Source organism: Lethenteron reissneri, chromosome 38, assembly GCF_015708825.2.
Source record: "Lethenteron reissneri isolate LAM-NWPU_2019-01 chromosome 38, ASM1570882v1, whole genome shotgun sequence".
NCBI lineage: Eukaryota > Metazoa > Chordata > Hyperoartia > Petromyzontiformes > Petromyzontidae > Lethenteron > Lethenteron reissneri.
This window is the reverse complement of record NC_083816.1, coordinates 8,295,449-8,320,080: the sequence shown is the minus strand read 5'-3', so window position 1 is coordinate 8,320,080 and position 24,632 is coordinate 8,295,449. Positions and strand designations below refer to the sequence as shown.

Here is a 24,632-nt window from a genome sequence, read left to right as displayed (position 1 = left end):
ACATTAAATAATTCTCACGACGTTTCGGCCACAACGCAAGCAGCCGTCCTCAGGTGAAGAACAGGTCTGTCGGAAAGACAGCGTCTGAATTTGTTAACATCTTCAGACGCTGTCTTTCCGACAGACCTGTTCTTCACCTGAGGACGGCTGCTTGCGTTGTGGCCGAAACGTCGTGAGAATAATTTTATTATGTTTATTGTTATTCTTTTATTATTTCCCTTCTACGTGACTTTACCGAAAGAACCAAGAAGATCCCTGCAGTCACGAAAGCTTTAAATCGAAATTTGGATTGCGTTTCTCTCGCTTCTGTACAATAAAAATACCACTGTGTATCCACCGCTGGACGAAGCCCTTCCCAAACCGTCGGCATATCTTGCGGCTTTGCGATGCAACAATCCGCACAGCTCCTGCGCACGAGCCGATTCCATCACTCCATCTCCGTCGGCGGAAGTGCTCACACCGCCGCTCCCATCGAGCGACGCGTCCTGCCCGAAGCCCGCTTTAGTTTTGTTAACGGTCCACGTAATTGTTAATATTCCATAAAAATGAAAAAAAAAATGATGATATACAGTTACAATAGAAACACCGCAACATTTTTAATATTCCACTTCCATTTTCCTTTTCCTGCAAATCCTTAACATAATTGTGAAATGACGCGCGTTACACATTTTTGTACGGCGCTTGGCGCTTGAAAAACGACGAAAATGCCATTGCGCTCATTGGAACGTGTGTCGGACGCGTGGACCGCGCCTCCGAAACGTGCACGTGCGCGTGTTGGCGACCCGAGTTCAATTCCCGCTCATGGCCAACACCGGTGACGATTATCTCAGCCGGTCCTGGGCCTCCCCTAGGTCGACTCAGCCTCAAATGAGCACCTGGTGCGGTGTGTCAACATCGCCTCTGGGGAGACAAAGGCGGCCGGGCGGGGTGTTGGCCACCCGCCCCCTCGTGCGGCGTGCCGGCACTCCATAGGTGCTCGCTAACAGCAGCTTGCCCCTACAGTCTGCAAAGGCTACACGGGGGATCTTTTGTCTTGTTTGCTGTAGCATTAGGGGAATGTGAGGGCTTTCCCCTGTGTCAAGCGAAGACAGCGTCGCTGCCCCCCACATCGATACGTCCAAGCACGCGCACGCGTTGAGATTGCAACAACAAAAAACACGCAGGTCGGCTCGTTAGCGATGCACGGGTATTTCTTTTTTGCCGGGTCGTTACCGCGATATCAATCGCACGGAGCCGGCCGCCCACTGTTGCTGGTGCACGCGCGCGCCCCTAATTACAGAATCCCCAGCCAGCAATGTCCACACACTCAATCTCAGTCCTCTGGCAGGCAGATCCGCCAGGTGTGTGAGCCATTATTAGCACGTCGTTTGTGGGTGTAGACGCAAGTGTGGGGGGATGCTTTCGTGGTGTAACCACACCGGGCTCGCACGTAAATTATTATTTATTTGACCAGGTAAGGCCCCGCTTGAGCTGTTTACTGTAGCTCTTTCTCAGAAGCTACCCCGGTCACGAATGATAGCCCAACAGAGTGGATTTATCACGTGGACATTTTTTATTGCACGTGGTCGCGTGGATCTTTCTCCGGGTCCGTCTGATTTTTTTCCTCCACATTTAGAAACACGCGTTTAGAGTATTTGGCTGATATACATTGCCACGTGATAAGCCACTTTGTTACGCTATCATTTGTGGCCAGGTCGCTTCTGAAAATAAACTATATAGCTCAGTGGGCCTTACCTGGTGAAATGAAAAATTAAAATTTCCGGCATGGCAGGTGAAACAACGGTGAGCGTTTTTTTTCTCAAATTCCCCCGTCTCCTCTGTCCACCCAGCAGTCTGAATGGGTTCACCAGAGTGAGTCGATCGGCAGGTGGCATGTGGTGGGGTACACCCGCCTCTTCCAAGATGTTTTTTGGCCAGCATGGAAGAGTAGGCCAAAATAACGGTATGGATGTCCTCTCGAGAGCTCTCTCTCTCTAGCAGAGGTCCTTCCAGCAGCAATGCCATGAGGAAGTCATTTCAAAGGCTGCACCTTTACGTATGTATAATGATATTCTTTCGCACCATACATAGCCAAATGTGCTCTCATTTTCTTGGTTCTTTCGGTAAAGTCGCGTAGAAGGGAAGTAATAAAATAATAAAATTAAAACATAATAAGATAATATAATAATATTATTTGTATTATTTTATTACTTCCCTTCTACGTGACTTTACCGATAGAACCAAGAAGATGAATCCCTGCAGTCACGAAAGCTTTAAATCGAAATGTGCTCTCATTATTTCTCACTCAAGTGATTGGGTATTTAACATTTTTTTTGGTGAGGGATTTCCGAATAATCAATGACCTCTCTCTCTCTCCGCTGAATTCCTCTGCCACCGGAGGCAACACAAATCCTCCCGGGCTCTCCGGCTCTCCACCGCGCTACGGCATTCCCCCAGCAAGGCATTAGGAAAATCAATACGAATAAATCTCGCGACACCGCTGCCGTAAAAAAAAAACTCTGGCGTATATACGGGGGACATTGCTGGCATTCACACCGCTCTGGAGCGCGGATCAGTATTCATTGCCATGTCCCGTCTTTCCCTCGTGTGGCGATGCAGTGGTGGTGCCGGTCCAATGGGGGCCCGAAGCATAATATATATATTTGGGGGTCCCACGTTCAATTTACAAACTCCTGGTGAGATGACAGAAGAGATATAGATATGCGCTTACTGATGCAGTCCCCTTTTTTTGTGTGAGGAAAGGGGGAAAGGTGGATGGGGGGAGGGTGGTGGTGGTGATCAGCAACGGGTCGATCTTAATGTCATAAATGTAAGTGAGATTTAAGACATCTACAAAACAAATTGGAAATGAGATGAGAGAAGAGAGATGCAGACGAGAGAGCGCAGAAAGAGATAAATTGGCTTTTGAAGGTTATTGGCTTGTTATATTTATTAGACTTTGAACTTAAGCTGATATTTAATGTTTTCACGAATCACGGGTTTCTTCGTCTGCTTTTGAGCCCCTCCACTTTAGCTCATTCTGTTTAATGCCTCACGCAGCCACGGTGGCTGTGCCCCGAGTAGCCGCCCCGCCACCAACCTCCCCGCTCCTCCCGCTGTTTGTCATTTCACTCCTTGGCCGAAGCGTCCTCAAAGCCGTCGTAATTTTTAACGCTCGCGGGGTGAAGGGGGGGAGGGCTACACGCCGAGTGGGCACGCTTTGACGGCACCGTGCCATTTTAATTGGCAGATCGTGGATTTGTCAACGAGCAAAAAAGAAAACCTCGGCAGTTAACGCGACCGTCGCCTGCCCCTTAACTCAGCGAGACATTTATTTGCCGCCTTCAAGGTGAGAAAAGGTTCCTCCCTTGCGCTCCCATCGCAGACGCGGCGAGCATTCTGCTCTGACCGCGAGGGCCGAGCAACTTTGATCCCCACGATCTGACGGAGGGAAGCGTGGAGGTCGCTAACGGACTCTGGGATGGGGGAGCATGGAGGGGAGAGGGTGCTGGGCGTGGGGGCCATGAGGAGGAATGAGGGAAAGTCGTGGTAGATGGCAAGCAGCTACAAGGCAGCGTGTCCACGTGAAGGTGCCAAAGGGGATATAAGCTGAGGAAACCTGCGAGCGACGGGGGTTTGAATCTTTGCTTCACGTTTACAAGTTTTAGGCCATCCCCTTGGCCGCAACGTCGTTCCACTGGGCGTTTTTACACTTTTTTTACTCGTGGAAAGGCCGTTTACGGGACGAAAGATGGGCAGAAGCGCGCATTTGGACGCAACCGTTTGAGACGCTTGAAAGATGTGCGTAATGGTCGGTATAATCAGGATGTGGCAGTTTAATGCGGTAGTACGTCAACCAATTAAGACTGTGATTCAGATATAAATTATTTGTCCACCTTTCACGGTAAGGCAGAAATGCTCGTAACATACTGCTGTGTTAGACTGTTGAACAGATGGCCGTGGTATATTCAGCTTCATTTACGCGTCAAACCACTGACTTATTGCGTAAAAAAGCCATATTTCAAAAGCCATACATCACTGTAGATGGCAGACCTCAACATTGGCATTTATCTTGTGAACGTATTGCCAAGAATAGGATAGTATACAGCTCAAATCAAGATAGTATACGGGTAACGAATGACGTGAAAATAACCCCTCGTATTTACTTGAAGCATTATTAGTGAAATGTTGCTTGATACGTTGCCTCGTTTTCGGAGCTGCCTCGGTATTATTTTAAAGTTCGCATTCATAATACACACGCACACTTTACTGTGAAGACTTAGAACTTAGTAGGGAGGCTAAAGTCGATAGTTTTCGCCCACTAGCTTGCCAAACGACGACGGGGGGAGCAATATCCCTTTTCCCGCCCCTCCTGTGGCATCACCGATGTCATTTTTGTGTGTGTTTTAGTTTGTTGTCCTTTCCCCGCACCTCCAATTAGCACGTTTGTCGACGTACGGAGCGAAATAAGTTCAACGTACGTACACACATGGGACGGTGTGGTTTTGCGTTGCTTCCTACCGCAAAAGATAAACACCGTGGAACGGTTTTATCGTTCACAAAACAAAATGTTGTCGAGAAGCCAGCGGGCAGCTCGAGAAACGTCAGAGAGCAAAAAAGTCTCGCAGAGTGGATCATCATTCCCCACGTCCCCACGAGTCACTTTGTCTGTCCCCGCACTCGCGGATGTAGACAGGGTCGGGCTTTGTGTGGCTCCCCCTGAACGAAGCGAAGGGAGAAAAGCAAAAGAGAGAAGAAGGGAAAAAAAACTCCATCGGCGTTCCGGCTTTTTTTGGCTCCCCCTCAAATCACCGTAATCTCTCAAACGTCCTCTGTTACGATTGTGCACGAGACGTTTGCCGAGATTCAGAAGAAAAATGTCAGGAGTGCACAAGAGTTCTGAGCAGTATTTCTTCTTATTCTAAGAATAGTGGCGTGATGCGATGTGCTCCCATCTGCTCAACAGAAGGCCCACTGTGTAAGGGAGACGTGACGCTCTGCCCCAGTGCTCGTGCGCTACATTTAACCCTTGACACATTACGGCATTCTGTCTTCCCCCTCTTAGCGAGGCGAAAAAGTGCCCCGCGCCAAGCCGTGCGTTGAAATTTAATAGAGTTGGTACCCACTGCGTGCCAATCTGCACTGCGTTTCGGGGCTTTAACAATGCGCGCTCTTCGGGGCCATGCTCCACGTCTTGCTCCACGACCTGGGGACCTTTGATAAAGGAGCTGAAAAAGTCTCCCAGCACGTGGCGCGAAACGTTGGACACCGTGCCGAACAACACGCGGCACGACCCGCAAAAAAAAACACATCTGGCATTACAGTGGAGTTCATTAAAATATATATATAGTAAGAATACTTTCGTTTAGCATAGCGTCAATCATGCCAAATGTATCCCACAACGATGTACACACATTATAATATAAGGACCAAATCCCATATAAGCGGTTGGCTACGTACGGCGCGAAAGAAGGCCAACACACACACACACGTACACACCAAGCAAGTGAAAACCCTGCTACCAAGCAAAATCTAAAATGAATAAACAAGGGAAGAAATGGCATCATTATAAAGAACACTTAGAATGATTTGAAGATGTGTAAATCACACTAATACTATCCCTGCAGATCCAGTGGCCTTTATAAAGAAGAAAAAGATTTAGTGTTTCATTTTGCGAAATAAACTGCCAACAGTTCATCTTCACAATGCAGGAGGCCTTGTACTCACGAGGGGCCCCTTACATTTTGATTTGGGGGGAAGATGTATTCGGACTAAAACGATCAATCACTTGGCAAATTAAAGTACTTTACGTTTGAACTCTTACTTGCACAGTTTGGTAGTTGATTTATCTGCAGCTTTCATTGAAGATGTGAAATTGGGGAATAGCATTTCGTGCCTCTGCGCCTGTGCCAGCAATCAAGACAATTCCTGAATCATTTTACAGCCAAGCGGGGGTTTGAAGGTTACCAAATATAACGACCCGCTTACTCTTTTCCTAACGTGACATTGAATATTGCCAAATCAATGGCTGTACGTTGCAGAGCAGAGGGACTAAATGATGCAACGAGTGCATTTTAGATTGGTGGGAGATGTGTAGAGGTTCTGAAATAAAATGTTTTATCTGTGTGTGTGTGACTATAGACATGTTTGTGTATTATACATTTCTCCCCGTTAACCAATAGCTGTTGACGCATGTGCAAAGTTGGTCACACTGAGTCGTAGGTTTGGGAATTCGTAAAAAAAATCAGTTTGTTTTCACCCCCCCCCCCCCCCCCCCGATGTGTGTTAAAACAGGCGGGATGCATGCAGAAGCTTTAATTCTCCGCAAGATAATTGTATTTTTCTTCCCCCCCCTCCCCCTCCACCGTTGTTTGCGATGGGATCCACACCGTTGACTCGTGACGCGAAACCAAAATTTCGTGCGAGTTTCCACCAGACGAGTCGATATCACCCAAGGGGCGTGCCGGGCCCATTCAGCCGCCGAAACTCTTTGGGCAGAAAACGAATCCACGGTTCACGCTCCTCTCCGCCCCGTGTGCTCATGATTTGTGTTTATTATTATAATTATAATTTCATGTGCGGCGCAAGCCGACGGCCAGCACCTCCTATCTGCACGGTTGGCTACGTACGGTGCGAAGGAATAGCCCGGCAATGCGGGCGGTCTCGTCACATCTCGAGAAGCTGAAAGCCTGGATAGAGTTCTGCCCCGTAGCCTCTGACAGTGCCGTTAGCGAGCAACCTGTGAAGGCCGGTAACTGCACACGTGGCGGTGGTGTGGCCAGCAGTGTGCCCCGGCCACCGTTGTCTCCCCATTACCGATATTTACACATCACGTAAGGTGCCCATATTTAAGGCTATTTCAACCTTGAGCAGGCCAGGACCAGTTCATTTATTCACTAAGGGAATGAGTCGCGGCTGGGAATCGAAGTGAGGTGGCAAGAATCACAGCGCAGTGCGCGAATGAACCATTGCGCCACCAGTTCCCACGAGCCTTCGTCTTTAGATGTGGGACGCCGAAAGCCAAAGATCTCCCAGATAGCCCCTGAACAGACTGTTGGAGCAAGTGCTGTTAGCGAGTACCTAATGAGGTCAGCATGGCACACAAGGGGATGAGTGGCCAACACCAGGGCCTGACCGCCTTTGTCTGCCTAGTGCTGAAGTTTACACATCACACCAGGTACTTATTTTAAGGCTGAGTCGACCTAGGGGAGGCCGAAGAACGGCTCAGATATTCGTCACCAATGTTGGCCGGGTTCGTTGCAGTGCGCCAATCACTGTGCTACTGCTTCTCGTGTGACACGTGTACAGTGTTTATGTTGAACTTCTTTCGCACCATACGTAGTCAACCGCGCTAATCGAAGGTGCGGGGACAGGACCACAAACTAAACACTAAAATAACTTTTAAAGAAATGAGTTTTTAAGCAATATTTAAAAGTGCATCGCTCCAGTGGCTTCCTAATATCGGAAGGCAGACCATTCCAGACGGCCGCAGAAGCGCACCTGTACATACACACACAAGCGACATGATTCCTGGCTCAAAAACACAGGTAAAAATAAAAAAAGGTACTTCTACAAACACACATGGGCAGGGTGAACACCTCCACACATTGTCCCCCCTCTCGTAATTCTAAAACGCCATCTGCTCCCGCTCCGCAGGTACCAACTGTGGGTGGACGCGTGCGCCGAGATGTTTGGCGGCCTGGACATCTGCGCGGTGAAGGCCGTCCACGGGAAAGACGGGCAGGACTACATCATTGAGGTACGGCGTCCCCCGACATACACCGGCCACCACCACCACCGTGACGGTGGTGCCCAGCACGTGATTGATCGCGAAGGCAATCTGCGTTGACATCACCTGTGCACCGCGCGGCGTGATGGAGAGGGAGAGTCGGATGGAGGTAGGGGGGGGGGGTGCAAACGAGGTCCACGGATGATTATAACATCAACATTGCTTTATTTATTTCGCTTCGGCGTGCATTTGTCAAACTTACCCTTTGCATTCACGCGAGTCCCGAGTCGTGGGTTCAGTTCCGGGGGGGGGGGGACACAGCTGCCTCTTTGCTTCTCTCGTTCCTTACCTACTACGTTAAGTGCGGCCAGCTGTCGTGGAGGACAGAGGCTCGGAGTGATCAGCTGGCAACGCTGAGATCCTGGGTTCGAGCCGAGGCGGCAGCCAGTGATTGAACCAGGTTCTCAAGTGGAGTGAGTTCATGGTCTCAGCCCAGACAGCAATAACACTGGTCAACACACTTTTTCTGGCATAAGGTATTCTGGCATAAGGTGCTGATTCCAAATCTGGCATCAGTTTTTGTCTATCACGTCAGGTTTTTGAGATATCAAATATTGCATTTTCAATAAAAACTGCAGAAGAAAAATATTAATTAAATGTGGATATCTACATAAAATTATATTATAAACACACTATCCTAACAACACAGCACCATATTTTAACACTAAAGCAGTCACTGACTCGCAACAACTTGCAATCATAAGTTACAGAGTAAATTTCGGGTAAATCAATGAAAATGGGGTATGCCGATAGCATAAAAATGAGATGTGATAGAGCAAATCTGAGATCAGATTTGGAATCAGCACCCTGAAATTAGTCTAAAACAGCTTCAAAAGTCCAGGCCAGAATTTTTTTTTTGTTGACCAGTGTAGTTAGCCCACCCATCCCCCACCCCCCCCCCCCCCTCCCAAAAAAGCCATCGCATTAAAACATGTTTCTGCACTTAATTTGGCTAAATTACAACTCTGGGAATGAAAATTAGCAGTACGACAAAACATTATTCTCACGTGGCAGGGCCGGTGGCAACTTCCTCCCGCCTGCTGTGTAAATCAGAGGCCACTTGAAGTGTTCTCGGAGGCAACTCTGTGATGGCCACTTCTGCGGGCCGTTCTCTAACAAGAAGGGCTCTGCAAGAGATCCAGTTGTGTGTTGCACCTCGGGACACGACACCGATGGCACAATCTGGATCAAATCGTGGAAAATTACAACAGAGGTATGTATGTATGTTGAACTTCTTTCGCACCGTACGTAGCCAACCCTGCTAATCAGAGGTGCAGGTGAAAGACAACAAACTAGACACAAAAAAGCAGGTAACAGGAGGCTGTGTGGGCCAAGTGATGAGTGCAATCATTCAGATCCCACTGTCGCCCAGGAATATGTGCGTGAGGAATTATGACGGCGCTTCACCTGCCGGAAAGGCGACGTTGAAGGTCCCCTGATGACACTAGTTGTGTATTCATGCCATCAAGTGACGCAACGAAAATGATCGAAGTTGTGGCATGAGTTGTGAATTGTGCAAAATATAAGTTCGTTTTCACGACGATGATGACGATAATGATGTTTTCCAGACACATTGGACAACTTAAACAATCCACAACCCCAAATTTTGATGTAAAGCTTTCGTGACTGCAGAGATTCATATTATTGGTTCTTTCGGTAAAGTCACGTAGAAGGGAAATAATAAAATAATAAAAATTAAACAATACAATTATCACGAATTTCGACTGCGACACAAGCAATCATCATCAGGTGTGAAAACCACAGCAAGAAATTTTGAAAAAAGTGCTTTTCACACCTGATGATGATTGCTTGTGTTGCAATCGAAACGTCGTGAGAATTTTATTGTTTGATTTTTATTATTTTATTATTTCCCTTCCGCGTGACTTTACCGAAAGAACCGAAAATATGAATCCACAACCCCGTGACAAACATTCTTTGCAGAAAGTGGTCAACATCTCATTTGTTCGAGATGCAACCCGTGATACATTGGGATATGCGGGCGCAGCTATGATCAGGTCATCTTGCCCATCACGCACCACAATGTAAGCACGTGGCTGCATTAAACTGAATGACCATGATGCCAAGAAATGATCACGTGATATGAATCATTCCTGTCGGCCACGCACGGTGGAAATTAAATTATCTGCGTTAAAATGTGTACATTCCCACTCTGGTGCATGCATATACTGGAGATATATGTGTTCAAATAATAATACTAAAATAGTAATCATTTACAGCACTTTGTCAATCCATTTCTGTACAACGCCCCTCCCCACACCATGTTGGTCATGGGGTTTGTTTGATCAAAAATTATTTAACTTTTAAAATATTTTTGGACTGTCAAAATTATTTATGCTAAAAAGTGTTTTAGACCACAAAGCCCCACCCAACACCATGTCTCAACATGCCTTCCACGTGAATATGAGGAGACAATATGCAAAAAATCCTGGGAATGCCTGTCGTATATTGTGATATAATATATCTTACTCAAATCAAGATAATATACCTTCTTGCACATACATACATATATAATAACTATCATTCGTTTATGGCCTGCACATATTTCACATTCGCCTACAGAAGACGCTTGGAAAAAAAATGTAACTTACGTGAATAAATGTTATTTTGCCCCCAGTGACGGGGGTTAAAACCCAGGCTCACAAAGATTTCTGACTGCGTTCGATTGTCATGCGTTGCCACCTCCTGCCCCGCCGAGTCAGCCAAGCAGCTCGGCGGTATCGCGACGTTCGCTTATCCTGTCCGTCTCAATGACGGCGCGAGAAAAGCAAAACATAAGCTTGGCCCATCCAATTCCTCGTGTCACAAATGATGAATGGCAGTAATCAAGCCAAGTGTAGGTTAAACCGGGGCAGGGCTTAAATTTTGATTAATGCTCTGCTGCCTCGTCTGGTTAGGAAGAGCTATTAAGTTGTGACGGTTGCACATCCTGGGAATCTAATAAATACCGCACATTTATCAAAAGGCATTACGGATCAACCGTGTGAATGCCGTACAGGCGCGCACGTTATGTTACGTGCATGGAGAATGTACGGCATATTACAACGCGTGGGTGATTGCGGCGGTTAGCACACTGGCGCTTATGAACCTGACGAACCCGAGTTCGAGTTGTGGACATGGCGAATATTAGTGGTGAGTGATGCTTGAACCGGTCCTGGGCTACACTGCAGACCATGCTGCCAGCGAGGTGTACTCCCATGACTGACAAGGAATGGGGAGTTACTTTTCCAAAAGAGTGGATTGACAGGAGGATGTTAATTATGATTATTATGATTATAGCATACACTATGCACCGTTTAGCGTTAAACCGTGGGAAGCTATGGGAGGTCCATAAGCAGTTTTAAAATTTCCCACCGGTTGGGGGCACGGCCACGGTTTGAGCCCCCAGGTCACTGGCATTGTGATGCGGGGCTCTGGCCGTCACGTCAGAGATCTCGGGTGGGGAGTCGAAAACAATCAGACGAAAAACAGAACATCCACGAGCGCGTGAATTGTGTTGCACGTGTACCTTGTAACCCGGACGGAAACCTTCCGTAAAGTAGTATATTACGACGGCTAGATATTACGCGCTTTGAAGTGAGGCCGGCCACTAACGGCCACTGATTACACTGCGTGCGGCGTTTTGGCCATTCACAAACACGGCCGGGCTTCCTCTTGTTCAGTGCCGGATTATCCTAGAAGCAAAAGTAGCTACATATGTAGCTACGGGCCCCGCACTTTCAAGAGCCCCGCGCTAAATGATTTCAAGCTATCAATTCTGATTCAGTGATTCTGCACTTGCTCTATTACTATAGTACTATACCGCCTTCAACTTTTATGAACGACTTGGTGTTTAAGGTTAGCGACTTGTCGTATTATCTGGCTGTATAGCAAATGAAAAAATACAATTACTTTACTATGCAAGTAAAAAAATGTACGTGTTTTTATATTTACGTGTTTTTTTTTTATTTGGGCAACTTTACAATAAAATATGCTACAGGCCCCGCACTAGCTTAATGCGACACTGCTCTTGGTAATAGCGTCGACCGGAAGGTCGGTGGCTCACACTGTTGTCTCCACCCTGACCGCCCTCGCCGCGTCCTCGGATTACTTTGTTTGACAAGAGAGCACGAGCGCGGGGCTCTTTCCCGTTCATTTGCCGGGCGACGTTTTTTTTTGTCTGTATTCTGGTGGCATCGTCGCTGACCCGGAGCGCACGGGGGCCAATTTAAGGTGGGGCGGTTGGTGGATGGGATTTCGTTGCTTTCAGACCTTCAGTAACAAAAGAAGCAGCAACTATAGGGGGGTTGGCGGAACAGCGGTAACGCTCATGCCTCGCAGCAAAAAATCACATGGGTTTCGATTCCAGACTAGGGTGCCTTTCTGCGTGTTCTTTCATGCGTTTCTAGATTTGAAGCTTTCGTGACTGCAAGGATTCATATCATGGGATCTCCTTTGCCAGTACCAAAATATACTAATAGGGTTTTTCCCCTTTTTTCTGGCAACAAAACTGACACCTTATGCAAGGAATCATGCTTACATTAACCACAATACCTGCAGTCAAATGCAAACAAAAAACAATACTCTGATAATTTATGCATTGTCTTTGAAACTGACTGGTCCACACCAGAGACAGCTTTCTTTGGAGCCTAGTCTCATATGGTGTTCGACCAGATGACGCCAAAAGGCGCACAGTTCAAAGACAACGCAATACCAGGGTAATGAGAGCTCGGGGTGAGCAGCTACATCATGGGATCTCCTTTGCCAGTACCAAAATATACATACTCTTAGTTTTTTCGGTAAAGTCACGTAGGTAAAAAATGAAATTAAAATGTTTTTCTATTAATACTTTTATTAATTTTAATTTCATTTTTTACCTACGTGACTTTGATGAAAAAACTAAGAGTATATTTCATGCGTTTCCTTCAGGTTCTCTGTTTTTTTCCCTCCCATAGCTAAATAAAAACTTCAGAATTTGAAGTGCTATAAATGTCCATTGGTGACCAGGTCGCTTCTGAAAAATAAGTTAAAACCTCAGTGGGATTCGCCGGGTAGAATGGGGATGCTTTAGTTAAATGTGTATGTTTTTGGTTTATTTGTTTACCTTCATAATCAACGATTTTTGGGTTTAGATCGCGTTTATTTATAAATGTGTCGTAACCCTCCACCACCCGACACGGCCAATCAGTAAAAATGTGTCACGTTGACAAAGACAAATAGTTCACTGCTTTAGCCCACCGGTGTGTTGAAGCAACAACATTTACAATTTGAGTACGACGTTTCGCTGGTAATTGCAACCAGCATCATCGGGCAATTCGCCAGAATGGTGAGGCTCTCCTGTGTCTCCCGTTCTTATATAGAGCAGCAGCAGGGTGACGTCATCATTAACTCATTAACTCATGGTCGCGAAAGCCTACGTGTTAAATTGTTTACCTTCATTGTACTTTGCACTTCGATTGTGTGTTTGTACTGTTGTTTGTCGTGGTAACGTTCTTACCCACCCCTAGTGGCCGTCTGTAAAAGAGCTTTACAGCTCATCGGATTCCTCCAGTGTAAATATATATATCCTGTTTCTGATTTGGGCTAATACATCCTAATGCAGACAGACTACTTGCAAATTACTCACTTGGGATTACGTGTAAGAATGTCAAACCCCACTGAGAAAATTTGGCAGGACCCTCCTGAAAATTAGAATTGACGCTTTCCTGGGAAAACAATTGTCGTAATAACAACAATGAAAAGCATTGCTGCGATATCATTATTCTTGATGAGGTACGGTATGATAATAACAATAATTTTCACGATGTAACAATGCTTTTTTATTTTTTTCTGTTATTTTATTTTATACCTACGTGACTTTACCAAAAGAACCAAAAAGTATGTGACAATTATCGCAACACGAGTTTCCCGTAATGTCTTTCACATTTTCATCGCATCGCTTTGTACTTTGCTGTACTATCAGTTGGCCTTCTACTGCAGTTCACTCAACGGCAAGTTTGCCATTCGTCTTATAATCATTGCAACTTTACAATGCGTATAACGCACGAGCTGTTGGTTACAGGTGGAACAAAACCAATTGATCAAATTAAAAACGAAGGCGATTTTAACCGCCATGCATTTTGTAAAAGCCCCGATGTGATGGGTAACAGGTGCTTATAATCAACGTTTTTGGGTTTAGATCGCGTTATTTATAAATGTGTCGTAACCCTCCACCACCCGACACGGCCAATCAGTAAAAAAGTGTCACGTTGACAAAAGACAAATAGTTCACTGCTTTAGCCCACCGGTGTGTTGAAGCAGTGAACTATTTGTCTTTTGTCAACGTGACACTTTTTTACTGATTGGCCGTGTCGGGTGGTGGAGGGTTACGACACATTTATAAATAACACGATCTAAACCCAAAAACGTTGATTATGAATAACATTGGTCGCGAAAGCCTACGTGTTAAAATAACAGGTGTTAATTTGAAACTGTAACCATTGTGTTTCTTCTCGCATTGGAAATAAAAGAAACATTTCAGTGAACAATAATAACTATTTTATACTTGGGCGTTCATGACCAATGCTGTATTATAGTCCTAATTATTTTCTGTTGGGTTAGATCGTGTCGGTATAATGCCAACTCTTTAACTATATTTGACACTATACCTGTGTAGAGAAGTCCCCATGGACGTACTCGGAGACGGAGGTATGTTAAGGGCTTTCGCCAGGGTTTATTAAAGCTTAACAATAACACACAAGGTACACAACTCCCAGGGGCTAGGGCTCCTACTCTGAGTCCGGGTCCCTGCCGGCTAGCTCCGGTCTCTCTCTCTCGTGTCGGATCGGGGACTCTGCCGACTCCACCGACCGGAGAGAGAAGCACCTCTACGGCTACCACCGGCTTCTCCCCAGACTCCCTATTCGATCCCTCTCTATACCCCTGGTTCCCTCTTCACCCTGTTTACTTTCCCCGTTCCCACAGTGACCCCGCTTACGTCACGGGGTCTCCCTTAAGTACCCTGGGAGACGTGACGTCATCGCACTGAACGGCACAACTGACGTCACGTCCCCATTTTACTCCTCTACACCTGCATCATGTAACCCAAGAGAAACCAATTCTCAAGCGTAGCGAGCTGATGGTCAACAGTAGCCCACGGGTTCGACTGTGGTCACCAGTCTCAAAGTGCTGACCACGGGGCAGCTTCGATCCTTCGCCGGCAGCCATTTCAGATGTTCACCAGGCTCCTTCTGAAACCGCCCACTGGGCTCATCCCGCCAACCTCGGTGTGAACCTTGAAAACTCCTGCTCATCAACTCCCCCTACCCCCCGCCATACAAGAAGGGAACTCAACGAAAAATAATTGGGCAAACAAATTCCAGCTCTGAGAGTTTAGAATATATCGAGAGGTTTCACCGTCACGTGATACAAATTTCTCCGCAGCGGGGCGAGTGGGAAGGTGCAGCCATCGTGAGTGTACAGGTTAAACAAAAAGGTTCTCTTGAAGAGATACGTCTATTCGATTTTGTGTTCAGCTATAAATTTCCACGTGATAAGCCACTTCGTTAAGCCATCGTTTGTGGCCAGGTCGCTTCTGAAAAAAGAGCTACACAGATCGGTGGTCCTCACCTGGTAAAATAAAAATATATAGATCTCTGAAGTAGCTCTCTGATAACTCCTTTAATTGATCATTGGCACTGCTGTCTGGGAGAGAGAGCACGAGATGGACGTCCTCTTCATCACGTGACAAAAAACGACGAGAGCGCAAACGGAAAGAAAAAAAACACACACATTTCTAAAAAGGACAAAAAAAAACTACAACAACAACAAAAAAACGCGCCACAGACGAGAGGGTATATTTTTGTAGATTAACAGCAGTTTAACTTGGATGGGATCCGACTCGGAAGAATGCTGATCCAGAGGGGGATTGGTTCAGTAGCAATGAAAACAACGTGTTCCAACGCGCGTTCGCCGTCGTAGCCCGGCAGTGGTGTCTGTGTGTGTGAGTGTGTGCGCACCGCACGCCACAGAGTCTCAAGAATTCTAGCAATGCCTGGGAGCTAAGGGTGGCCGATGTCAAGTCTACAGATGTTTGAGTTCGGGCTTTTCTCCCCGAACAAAGCGATCTTGTTCCAATAATCAAGATCAGCCCGACTGCGGCTGTGTGCCAGCGGGCGCTCAATCAGACGGGCGACCTTGGCACAGGTGGCACACGTGGTCGTGATAGGTTTGTTCATTGTGTTAACGACGAATCGCAAAAAATTTTTTAAAAAGTAGAAATAATTTCGTACCCTTTTTTTTCAATCCACTGCTGGATGAAGGCCTCTCCCGTGCTGTGCCGGTCGTGGCGGTTGTTTGATTAATCTCGCTGAGTCTCAGGAATCTTTTCCAGGGGACTCCTGCACTGGGATGTTTGGTCAATTCCATCACCGGGGTGCAATAGTGGCGATTTGTTAACTAATTTTAAATTTGAAGCTTTCGTGACTGCAAGGATTCATATTCTTAGGTTTTTTCGGTAAAGTCACGTAGGTAAAAAATTAAAATTAATCAAAGTAAAAAAAAAAATCAAAATTACGACGTTTCGGAGGCAACACAAGCCTCCGTCTTCAGGTGGAACCGTCACAGCACGATTACCGAATAAATCTAAGAATATGAATTTGTTAACTGCTTCGCCTGGTATACAGGAGGTCGTGGGTTCAATTCTGACCCTGATGTCTGTATATTTGGAGTTTACATGTCCTCCCCATGGTCGCGTGGATTGCTCTCTGGGTTTTCCCTCCACATTTAGGAACACGCTTTAAAGAAGAGTATTTGGCTGTTCTAAATGTCCACATGTAAGCAACTTCGTTGAGCAATAATTTGTGGCTAGGTCGCTTCTGAAAAACAGCTATATATCTCAGTCGGCCTTACCTGGTAAAATAAACAGGAGTTTAGCTTTCGTTTAGTTTGGCTTACATGGGAGGAAAATGGAGAAAATCCACCTCACATACCAGGAGATAACACTAAAAGCTCTGCACATACAGATTCACTGCTAATCCTTCACTGTACCGACATCTCCTGGCTACCTCACAAACCAAGCCTAAATCTTAATTTTGGAGCTTTCGTGACTGCAGGAATTATTCCTTGGTTCTTTCGGTAAAGTCACGTATAAAGATAAAATAATAAATTAAATAATAGCATACTACGACGTTTCGATTGCAACACAAGCAATCATCATCAGGTATAAAAGAAATAGCAACAAAAATCTAACCAGAAAACTATAGACAGACATATAAGCAGACAGACATCATAAAGATACACAGAGAGAGAACACGTATCGGCACAAAGAGAGAGGTCGTCTCTGTGACGGAGCCTTAAATATAGAGAGGGGGCGGGGGCAGAGAGAGGGAGGGGGCAGAGAAAAAATTAGCATGTCAATGAGTGGACAACGACGTGGTACGGTACGCAAGCTTGAAAATTAGGAGAAAGACACACTAAAATTAAATAACCTAGTAAAATATCGAAATGTAATGTAATGCAACACAGAGAGTCGGTCAACACACAATTAACGCATAGCCCGGTTGATTACGTATTTCAAAGATTGCTAAGTTAGAATTTAAGTGTGAAAATGCAAAAGAGAGGACACAGGCAGAGAGAGAAAACAAAAAACCAGAGAGAGAGAAAAAAGATTATCTTTATACGTGACTTTACCGAAAGAACCAAAGAATAAACCAAGCCTACACTACCTGGTATCTCCTGGTCCGTCTCATATCCAACTATCGATTAACCAAGTCCAACCCGGCAAAAAGTCTGAGATCGGGTACATTCAGGGTGGTTTGTTCGCAAGAGAGCTACTCGCACATTCAAAGTGCTTGTCTACTCAAACTAGCAGGGGGGGGGGAGGAACCGCTCATGTGATGGAAATTCCACGTTACTTTATAGTTGGAATCGTGTGCACATATGTACGTTGAACTGCTTTAGCACCGCACGTATCCAACCGTGCTAATGGGAGTTACGGTATTGATTCTAGATTTGAAGCTTTCGTGACTGCAAGGATTCATATTCTTGGGTTTTTTCGGTAAAGTCACATAGGTAAAAATTGTATTAATAAAAGTAAAATAGTAATAAAATAAAATAATATTATAAAATATTATAATAAAATAATTTTTTTTATTATTTTTTACCTACGTAGGTACAAATTTTAATTAATAAAAGCAAAATAATAATAAAATAAATAATATAACAACATATTATAATAAAATAAAAAAATTAAAAAAACTTTTTTACCTACGTGACTTTACCGAAAAAACCTAAGCGTTACGGTATTGAGTCTATCCAGGGGATAGCTACTTGTGATTTGTGCCATAGCGGTCGCCATTTTATCGTACAATGGGGAAATGAAGGAGCGAGTTGACCCCTGACCAGGAATTGAACTCGTGACCTTCTGACGACTGGGTCACCTGGCCAGACAGCGGTGAGGGACTTGAACGTTGTAGTTATTTTACGACTCATCACATTCATACCACCTCCGCCGACATTTTACGAGGAAATTGGAATCTGTTTTTGGTTTATTGTATGTTGTTGTGTTTTGCTCGCCATTTGTTTTCTTTTAATAATCTCTGTTTAATTACTCTAATTGTTTAATTACTTTAATTCTTATTTGTAATTGTTTAATTGTTATTTTTACATAGAATTTGTTCTTTTTTCCTTCTTGGAGTGTAATTTTTTGTTCTTCAGATTTGCCATTCCCCCCCCGGTTAAGGCCGCAGAATCTTCCCTTTATGTGTTACCTCGGTTTATTTGTCGAATGCTTTTAGACGGGATTCGAGAAATTCCAACAGGCTTTGCTTGTTTGCACAGATTACTGCTTATTTTAATACGAGACGGCTAATTTAGCTGTGACAGCTGCATGCTGTGACCTGGCGTTTCAAAGGCAAGTCGTGGGATCTGCAGTGGCTGGATGTGCATATATATCTACACACGCACAATGCCTTATCAGTCCACCGCCGGGTGAAGGCCTCCGTCCGTAACCGCGTGGGTCGTAGGGGTCATTTATCTGACCGTACGTCACCACGGCTGACCGATGCAAGTGGGCGACAGCGGGGAGCATGGACGTGGATGTGAACAGGAACGAGGTGCGCTGGAGCCGTTTGACCGAAACTGCCGGTTCAAACCGGTGAACTCCTTGAACTCAAGTTTAAAGCTTGCAGACCCGAGAGGTTACACATTTTACGGCGTGACTCGCCCACGCCTAAAGCAAGGCACGAGGAGTCGGTGCACACGATGGTGGGGGCAATTTAAAATTTCCGTCATTTTGCTGTCCATTAGTCATCCGTTCTGTTCCAGTATAACCGGGCCCCTTTATTGTTTTACTATAAAGGCTGGATGGCATCCAACTTTGTGAATTTGCGAAGGAACACAACAAGTTACTAAGACTACGCGAGACTTCTGGGCATGCTGCTGGCTCACTCCACTTCAAACCTCCCCCTCCCTGTTCTTCCCCCTGGGGTCTCACAACCACGGGGTAGCTCGTGTGTCTGGAATTGACATTCGGATACAATTTTTTCCACTAAGCCGCTCCAGATAAAATAGAATGGGTAATGGTGGGGGGTGGCGGTGGTATGTATCTGTACGTATGTTGAACTTCTTTGGCACCATACGTAGTCAACCGTGCTAATCGGAGATGCAGGGGAAGGACAACGAACTAAAACACAATAAGAAATTGGCAAGAAATTAGTTTTTCGATCTGGATTTAAAAGTGCGTAGCTCCAGCAGCTTCGTAATGTCGGAAGGAAGAGCATTCCAGACGGCCGCAGAAGCGAATATGAAAGCGTGCTGATGTGGTGACCGCCTTTGTTCATTGGCCAAGCCAAAATCCGCTGTTGCGAGGATGACCGGAATTCACGTGATGATGGTTTATGGTGGTGGTCGTCAGAGGAGAAGGAAGATTTAAAAACAAAAAACCTTAGAGGAGATTGTAACCCTGAATGTCCTCTTCACCTGTGGAGGAAGTGATGTGTGGAATTCATCTTCTTGGTTTTTTCGGTAAAGTCACGTAGAAGGGAAATAATAAAATAATAAAAATAAAACATAATAAAATTATTCTCACGACGTTTCGACCACAACACAAGCAGCCGTCCTCAGGTGAAGAACAGGTCTGTCGAAATTTGATGTGTGGAACTTGGATTGGAGTGGACGCAAGTACGAGCACACGCGGGTGGGGGCCTGTGTGGGGCATGTGGGTTACGTGACCATACTTCAGCTCACGACAACAATCGATGTGGTATCTGAACCGGTCCTGTCCCTCCTCGCTCCTTTCACTCCCCTCCTCCCTCCCCACTGACCAGTGTTATGAATGACATGTAATGGGAGGGTTGTGGGCTTTATCCAGCAGTGGATTGGCAAAAGCCTGTGAAATAACTTTATTAGCCAGGCACAGGTGGCTCGCAGCTGAGATCCAGCACTTGGAGGCAAATGTTGGTGGACTGTGCCAAAGTTTCACATTCAGGAGATGGCATTGCATTTCTTCTCTCCCGAGTACTTCAGTCTCCTCAAAAGGATGCGGGACAGATATCCCAGGGCAGGCTTCTCCTGAAGGAGTATCGAGACCCATGGAGGAGTCTTTCCTGCAGCGATAAATAATTACTACTACTACTTGTATTATCTACCCAGGATTGTCGTTAGGTCTAATTCATGATGCGCACACTAGGATTCTAATTAGGCAGCTCCCCTCGCTCTTGGGTAACGATCGCCAGGATTGAATTGCACAGTTTCTCCATGAGCCATATTTGCCTGCCGGTGGCTGATGTATTTATATATAATATGTTAGACCAGGTGTTCTTCACTAGTTTTCACAGGGGTGGCCACTTTCGCCGATAAGACATCAGTTTGAGGTCCGCAACACCGCCTGCAAGGGGTGGCCCTTAGGCCTTGCAATGAAGAACACCTAAGTTAGGCCCTCAAGGACCGCCTGGCACCTTGCGTTCCGAGATCCTCTGGATCGGCACTGCTCTCCATCCCTAGACGTCGACTCGGAAGGGAACCGGGGGTCGTGACCTTCTCAGTGGCAATACCCGAGGACTCTGGCGGCTGAGATGCGTCACTATTCCACTTCGTAAGGGCTTCAGGCAACAACGAAATAGTTTTCTGTTTACCCATTGCCTTAGGCTTAAAGGTCGAATGTCTGGGAACTCAACATTGTTATGCTATAACTTATGTGTGGCGCTTCGAGAAATCGGGCGTCGTAAAAAGATGTAAATAATAAATGAATAATGTGTTCGTTCAATGATTCCGCGCCGAATCTGGAGACCGTTTTTGGGTGAGGTCTTGTCTAGGATGTGTGGGACAATCCCTCGTTGGGCATTTTTTGGCACGTGGGAAGAAACCAGCGTGGGAAGAGGACGAATAATTATATCCACGCGAGAGGCGCAGCAGTCAAAACGAACCGATGACGACCAACAGCAACGCACTTCGCACCTACGTGGCCGTGAACTTCGTGCGTCCGCCTGTGAGCGAGTCCGCCCATTGCGGCCCTTGCTTGAGCAATGTTTAAATCTCGATTTAAAGCTTTCGTGACTGCAGGGATTCATCTTCTTGCTTCTTTCGGTAAAGTAACGTAGAAGGGAAATAATAACAAGAAAATTCTCACGACGTTTCGGCCACAACACAAGCAGTCGACAGCTCTGCTCTTCACCTGAGGATGGCTGCTTGTGTTGTGGCCGAAACGTCATGAGAATTTTATTATGTTTTATTTTAAGTTTTTTTATTATTTCTCTTATACGTGACTTTACCGAAAGATCCAAGAATATGAATCCCTGCAGTCACGAAAGCTTCCAATCAAGGTTGTTATTATTATTCACGTACTTTGCGCCTCTTGAAACATTGCTGGGTGTTTTTATTTTTTTCTACCCCTGGGCTTAGGGGGAATGTTTTGAAATCTCGAGCTGTGGATGGAGCGCCACCTCGTGGCCACAAACAGCATCGCGGTTTGAGTGATCGCATCAAACCTCAGTCGGACACCGCTTGGCAGCGATAGATTATACTGGTAGGAACCTCCTGGTTACACCAGCCCACAAGGGATTATTGTGTCCGTCCGTCCGTCGTGCATCCAAAAATGGGAGGGGTGGGGCTGGGTGGAGAGGGGCGGGTGGGGAGGGGCTGGGTGGGGAGGGTGGGGAGGGTGGGGTGGGAGGGGTGGGGCTGGGTGGGGAGGGGCTGGTCACCCCGTGGTGCCCTTATAAAACTCAACGTTTAACCTACTCACGCCGGCTTGTGCCCGCCCTCACAGTCGGGCATATTTGCGGAATACACCACGCCGCCGTTGACCCTGGCCATTGACCGAGCAACCCAACGTTCCTACCAGCTCCCTCCGCAGGAATGTGTTAACCAGTTCAGCTTCAACATTTTAGCTACGTATCTTTTACGAGCTTATAACGGTTAAATTTCACGTCCAACAAATTTTTACAGCAAAGCATAAACTCGGCTGTACATTTTTGTGTAAAATTGTATCTTTCCAGCCCTTCTAAAACATTACAATATCCACCAATGAGTCGTACTGCTATACGTAATTTATTTCAACAGGTAAAGTAATATACATTACAATTATAATTCGTGTACAAGGGTATTTTGTTATAGTCCCGAGGATATGGTTATTAGCAAAGTCGTGTTCATTTACTCCCAACGCCTCGTACGTACGTACGTATGTTGAACTTCTTTCGCACCGTACCTAGCCAACCGTGCTAATAGGAGGTGCGGGGGGAGAAGGTATGGACTCGAAATGCGGCACTTCTTGGATACAGTCGATTGTCCTCAACGACAACGTCCAGTGCCCACCACCAGCCAAACACAACAAAAAAAACCTTACATTGTGTATGATGTTGTTTGCGAGAGCCGACGTGTTAAACTGACAGCTCTCTTGCTTTTCCTCTCCCCTCCTCCTTCTGACCCCTTCCCTTTTATCCTCTTCTCTCTCCCCCCTCTCCCATCTCCGCACGTTCCTTTCCTTCTAATCAACCCCCCCCCCCACTGCTCCCCTTCTAAGAGCCTCCAACGGAGCCCCCCCCCTACTCCCCAGTCTTGCCCCTTTCAAATATCCCCGCCGTCGCCCCCTTTCGAACCTTCCAACCAATCGCCCTTCACAGCTACCCTTGTGCAGTGGCGCCCCCTCGTGGCGATGATGGTGTTCACGATATCCGCGTCAACGCCCCCCCCTCCCGTGTCCTCCAAAGCAGAGGTCACAACCGGGTACCCGATACCCGTACCCTACCCGATACCCGGCTACCCGTACCCGGCCGGGTACGGGTACCCGTTTGCGACCCTGGTGCGGCCGGGTACAGGTACGGGTAGACCGTGAGTCACTGGTGAGTAACTGTTTGTCACTCATTTCCCAACGTCTTGTCTCTTCTCACAATTCAAGTTCCTAGAATCAACCCACCCGCGCCTGCAACATGGCTTCATCCCAGAGGTCGCAATCAGGTACCCGATACCCGTACCCTACCCGTACCCGGCCGGGTACCGGTAGGGTACGGGTACGGGTACCCGTTTGCGACCCTGGTGCGGCCGGGTACGGGTACGGGTAAGGAATCAAAACCCGTTTGCGACCTCTGCTCCAAAGACGCAATCCAAAGGATGTCTGACATCCTTCGACCTGCTACCTTGGCCCATGAACGACCTCTCAGCGCTGCTGCTGCTGCTGCTGCCGCTGCTGCTGCTACTGCTGCCGCTGCTGCTGCACGCTCCTCGTGTCTCCCACCAGGCGATGGACAGCACCATGCCGCTGATTGGCGAGCACCAGGACGAGGACCGGCAGCTGGTGACCGAGCTGGTGGCCACTCGCATGGACCTGCTGCTGCCCAAGCCCGAGGAGCTCGCCGCTCAGAAGGCGGCGCAGGCAAGGGTCCCTCAGTCCGCGGCCGCCGCTGTGCGTTGGCCTCCGTTTCAACTGTGCCGTGCGGTCAGGCCAAGGGAGTCTGCCGGGTCTCGGTGCCTGGGAACGTTTTCTCACGTCTCGATCTTGACCTTGACCTCTGGGGGTGTGGCCTTTGGGTGTCCGAGGACTTCAAGGACTTGGGTCATGTTTTCAAACTTACCCCCTTTCCCCCGTCGTGAAACTTTTCACGATTATAACTTTCTTAAAATGTCTAAATATTGACCGATTGCGATTTTTTTTTTCTGGACAGCATAAAAAAAAATTTCACCCGACATTTAATCGACAGGAGGATAATGGTTCGAAGTGTTTTGGAAGTTTTCATACTTCAACACAAACTTTGTTCACTCAAGGCTGGCTGATCAAGCAAGCCTTGAGAATCAGGCCATGATTGGACTTGTGGCCTTGACCTAAAAGGCTCCAGGCCTCACCTGTGGCGTAATCCTTGACCTTGTGGAGTCCCCAGCCTTCAATGCAAGACTGTAGTCGTGATGTCCTCCCTCTGACAGTCCACACTAACGATTGTCTTGCCCTCGTTGAAGTCCAGCCTCAAATTCCCACCTCTTTTTCCTTTTCACTGACGTTCTCCCCACGAAGTGCGTTCATTCTCAACGCTATCGTTGCTGTCATCTCGTCTGTCTCAAGACTGCATCTTGTGATACGCCCACATTGGATGGCATTTCCCATTCTGACCCGTCCTCTGAAAATCTAAAACTTGAGGAAATTCCGATCATTAAATGTCCTCTCACTCGTACAATCTCTTGAGATGCAATTACACGTAGATGCTCTTTATAAGTCTAAATTGCTTTGTCTAGGTTATGAATAATATATATCCCTGGTATTAACATGCTCTTCTGTTGGGATCCCCAAAATTGGGTTCTTAGTTTTTGACACGACCACGTGAACAAAAATATATAAAAAATACAATTTGGATGCACGGAGCGTACATGTACATTTGCAACCACGTCTTTAAGAATCCGATCC

The 24,632-nt window shown here is 46.5% G+C and overlaps 1 protein-coding gene across 1 annotated transcript in view; it reads left to right on the top strand.

Annotated features, from left to right (window-relative positions):
• Positions 1–24,632, top strand: part of LOC133351613 (synapsin-2-like) — a 154,659-nt gene that overhangs the window by 119,094 nt on the left and 10,933 nt on the right. Inside the window, 2 exon segments of the mRNA XM_061566935.1 lie at positions 7,636–7,738; positions 23,478–23,612. Coding sequence (XP_061422919.1) covers positions 7,636–7,738; positions 23,478–23,612 — 238 coding nt within the window.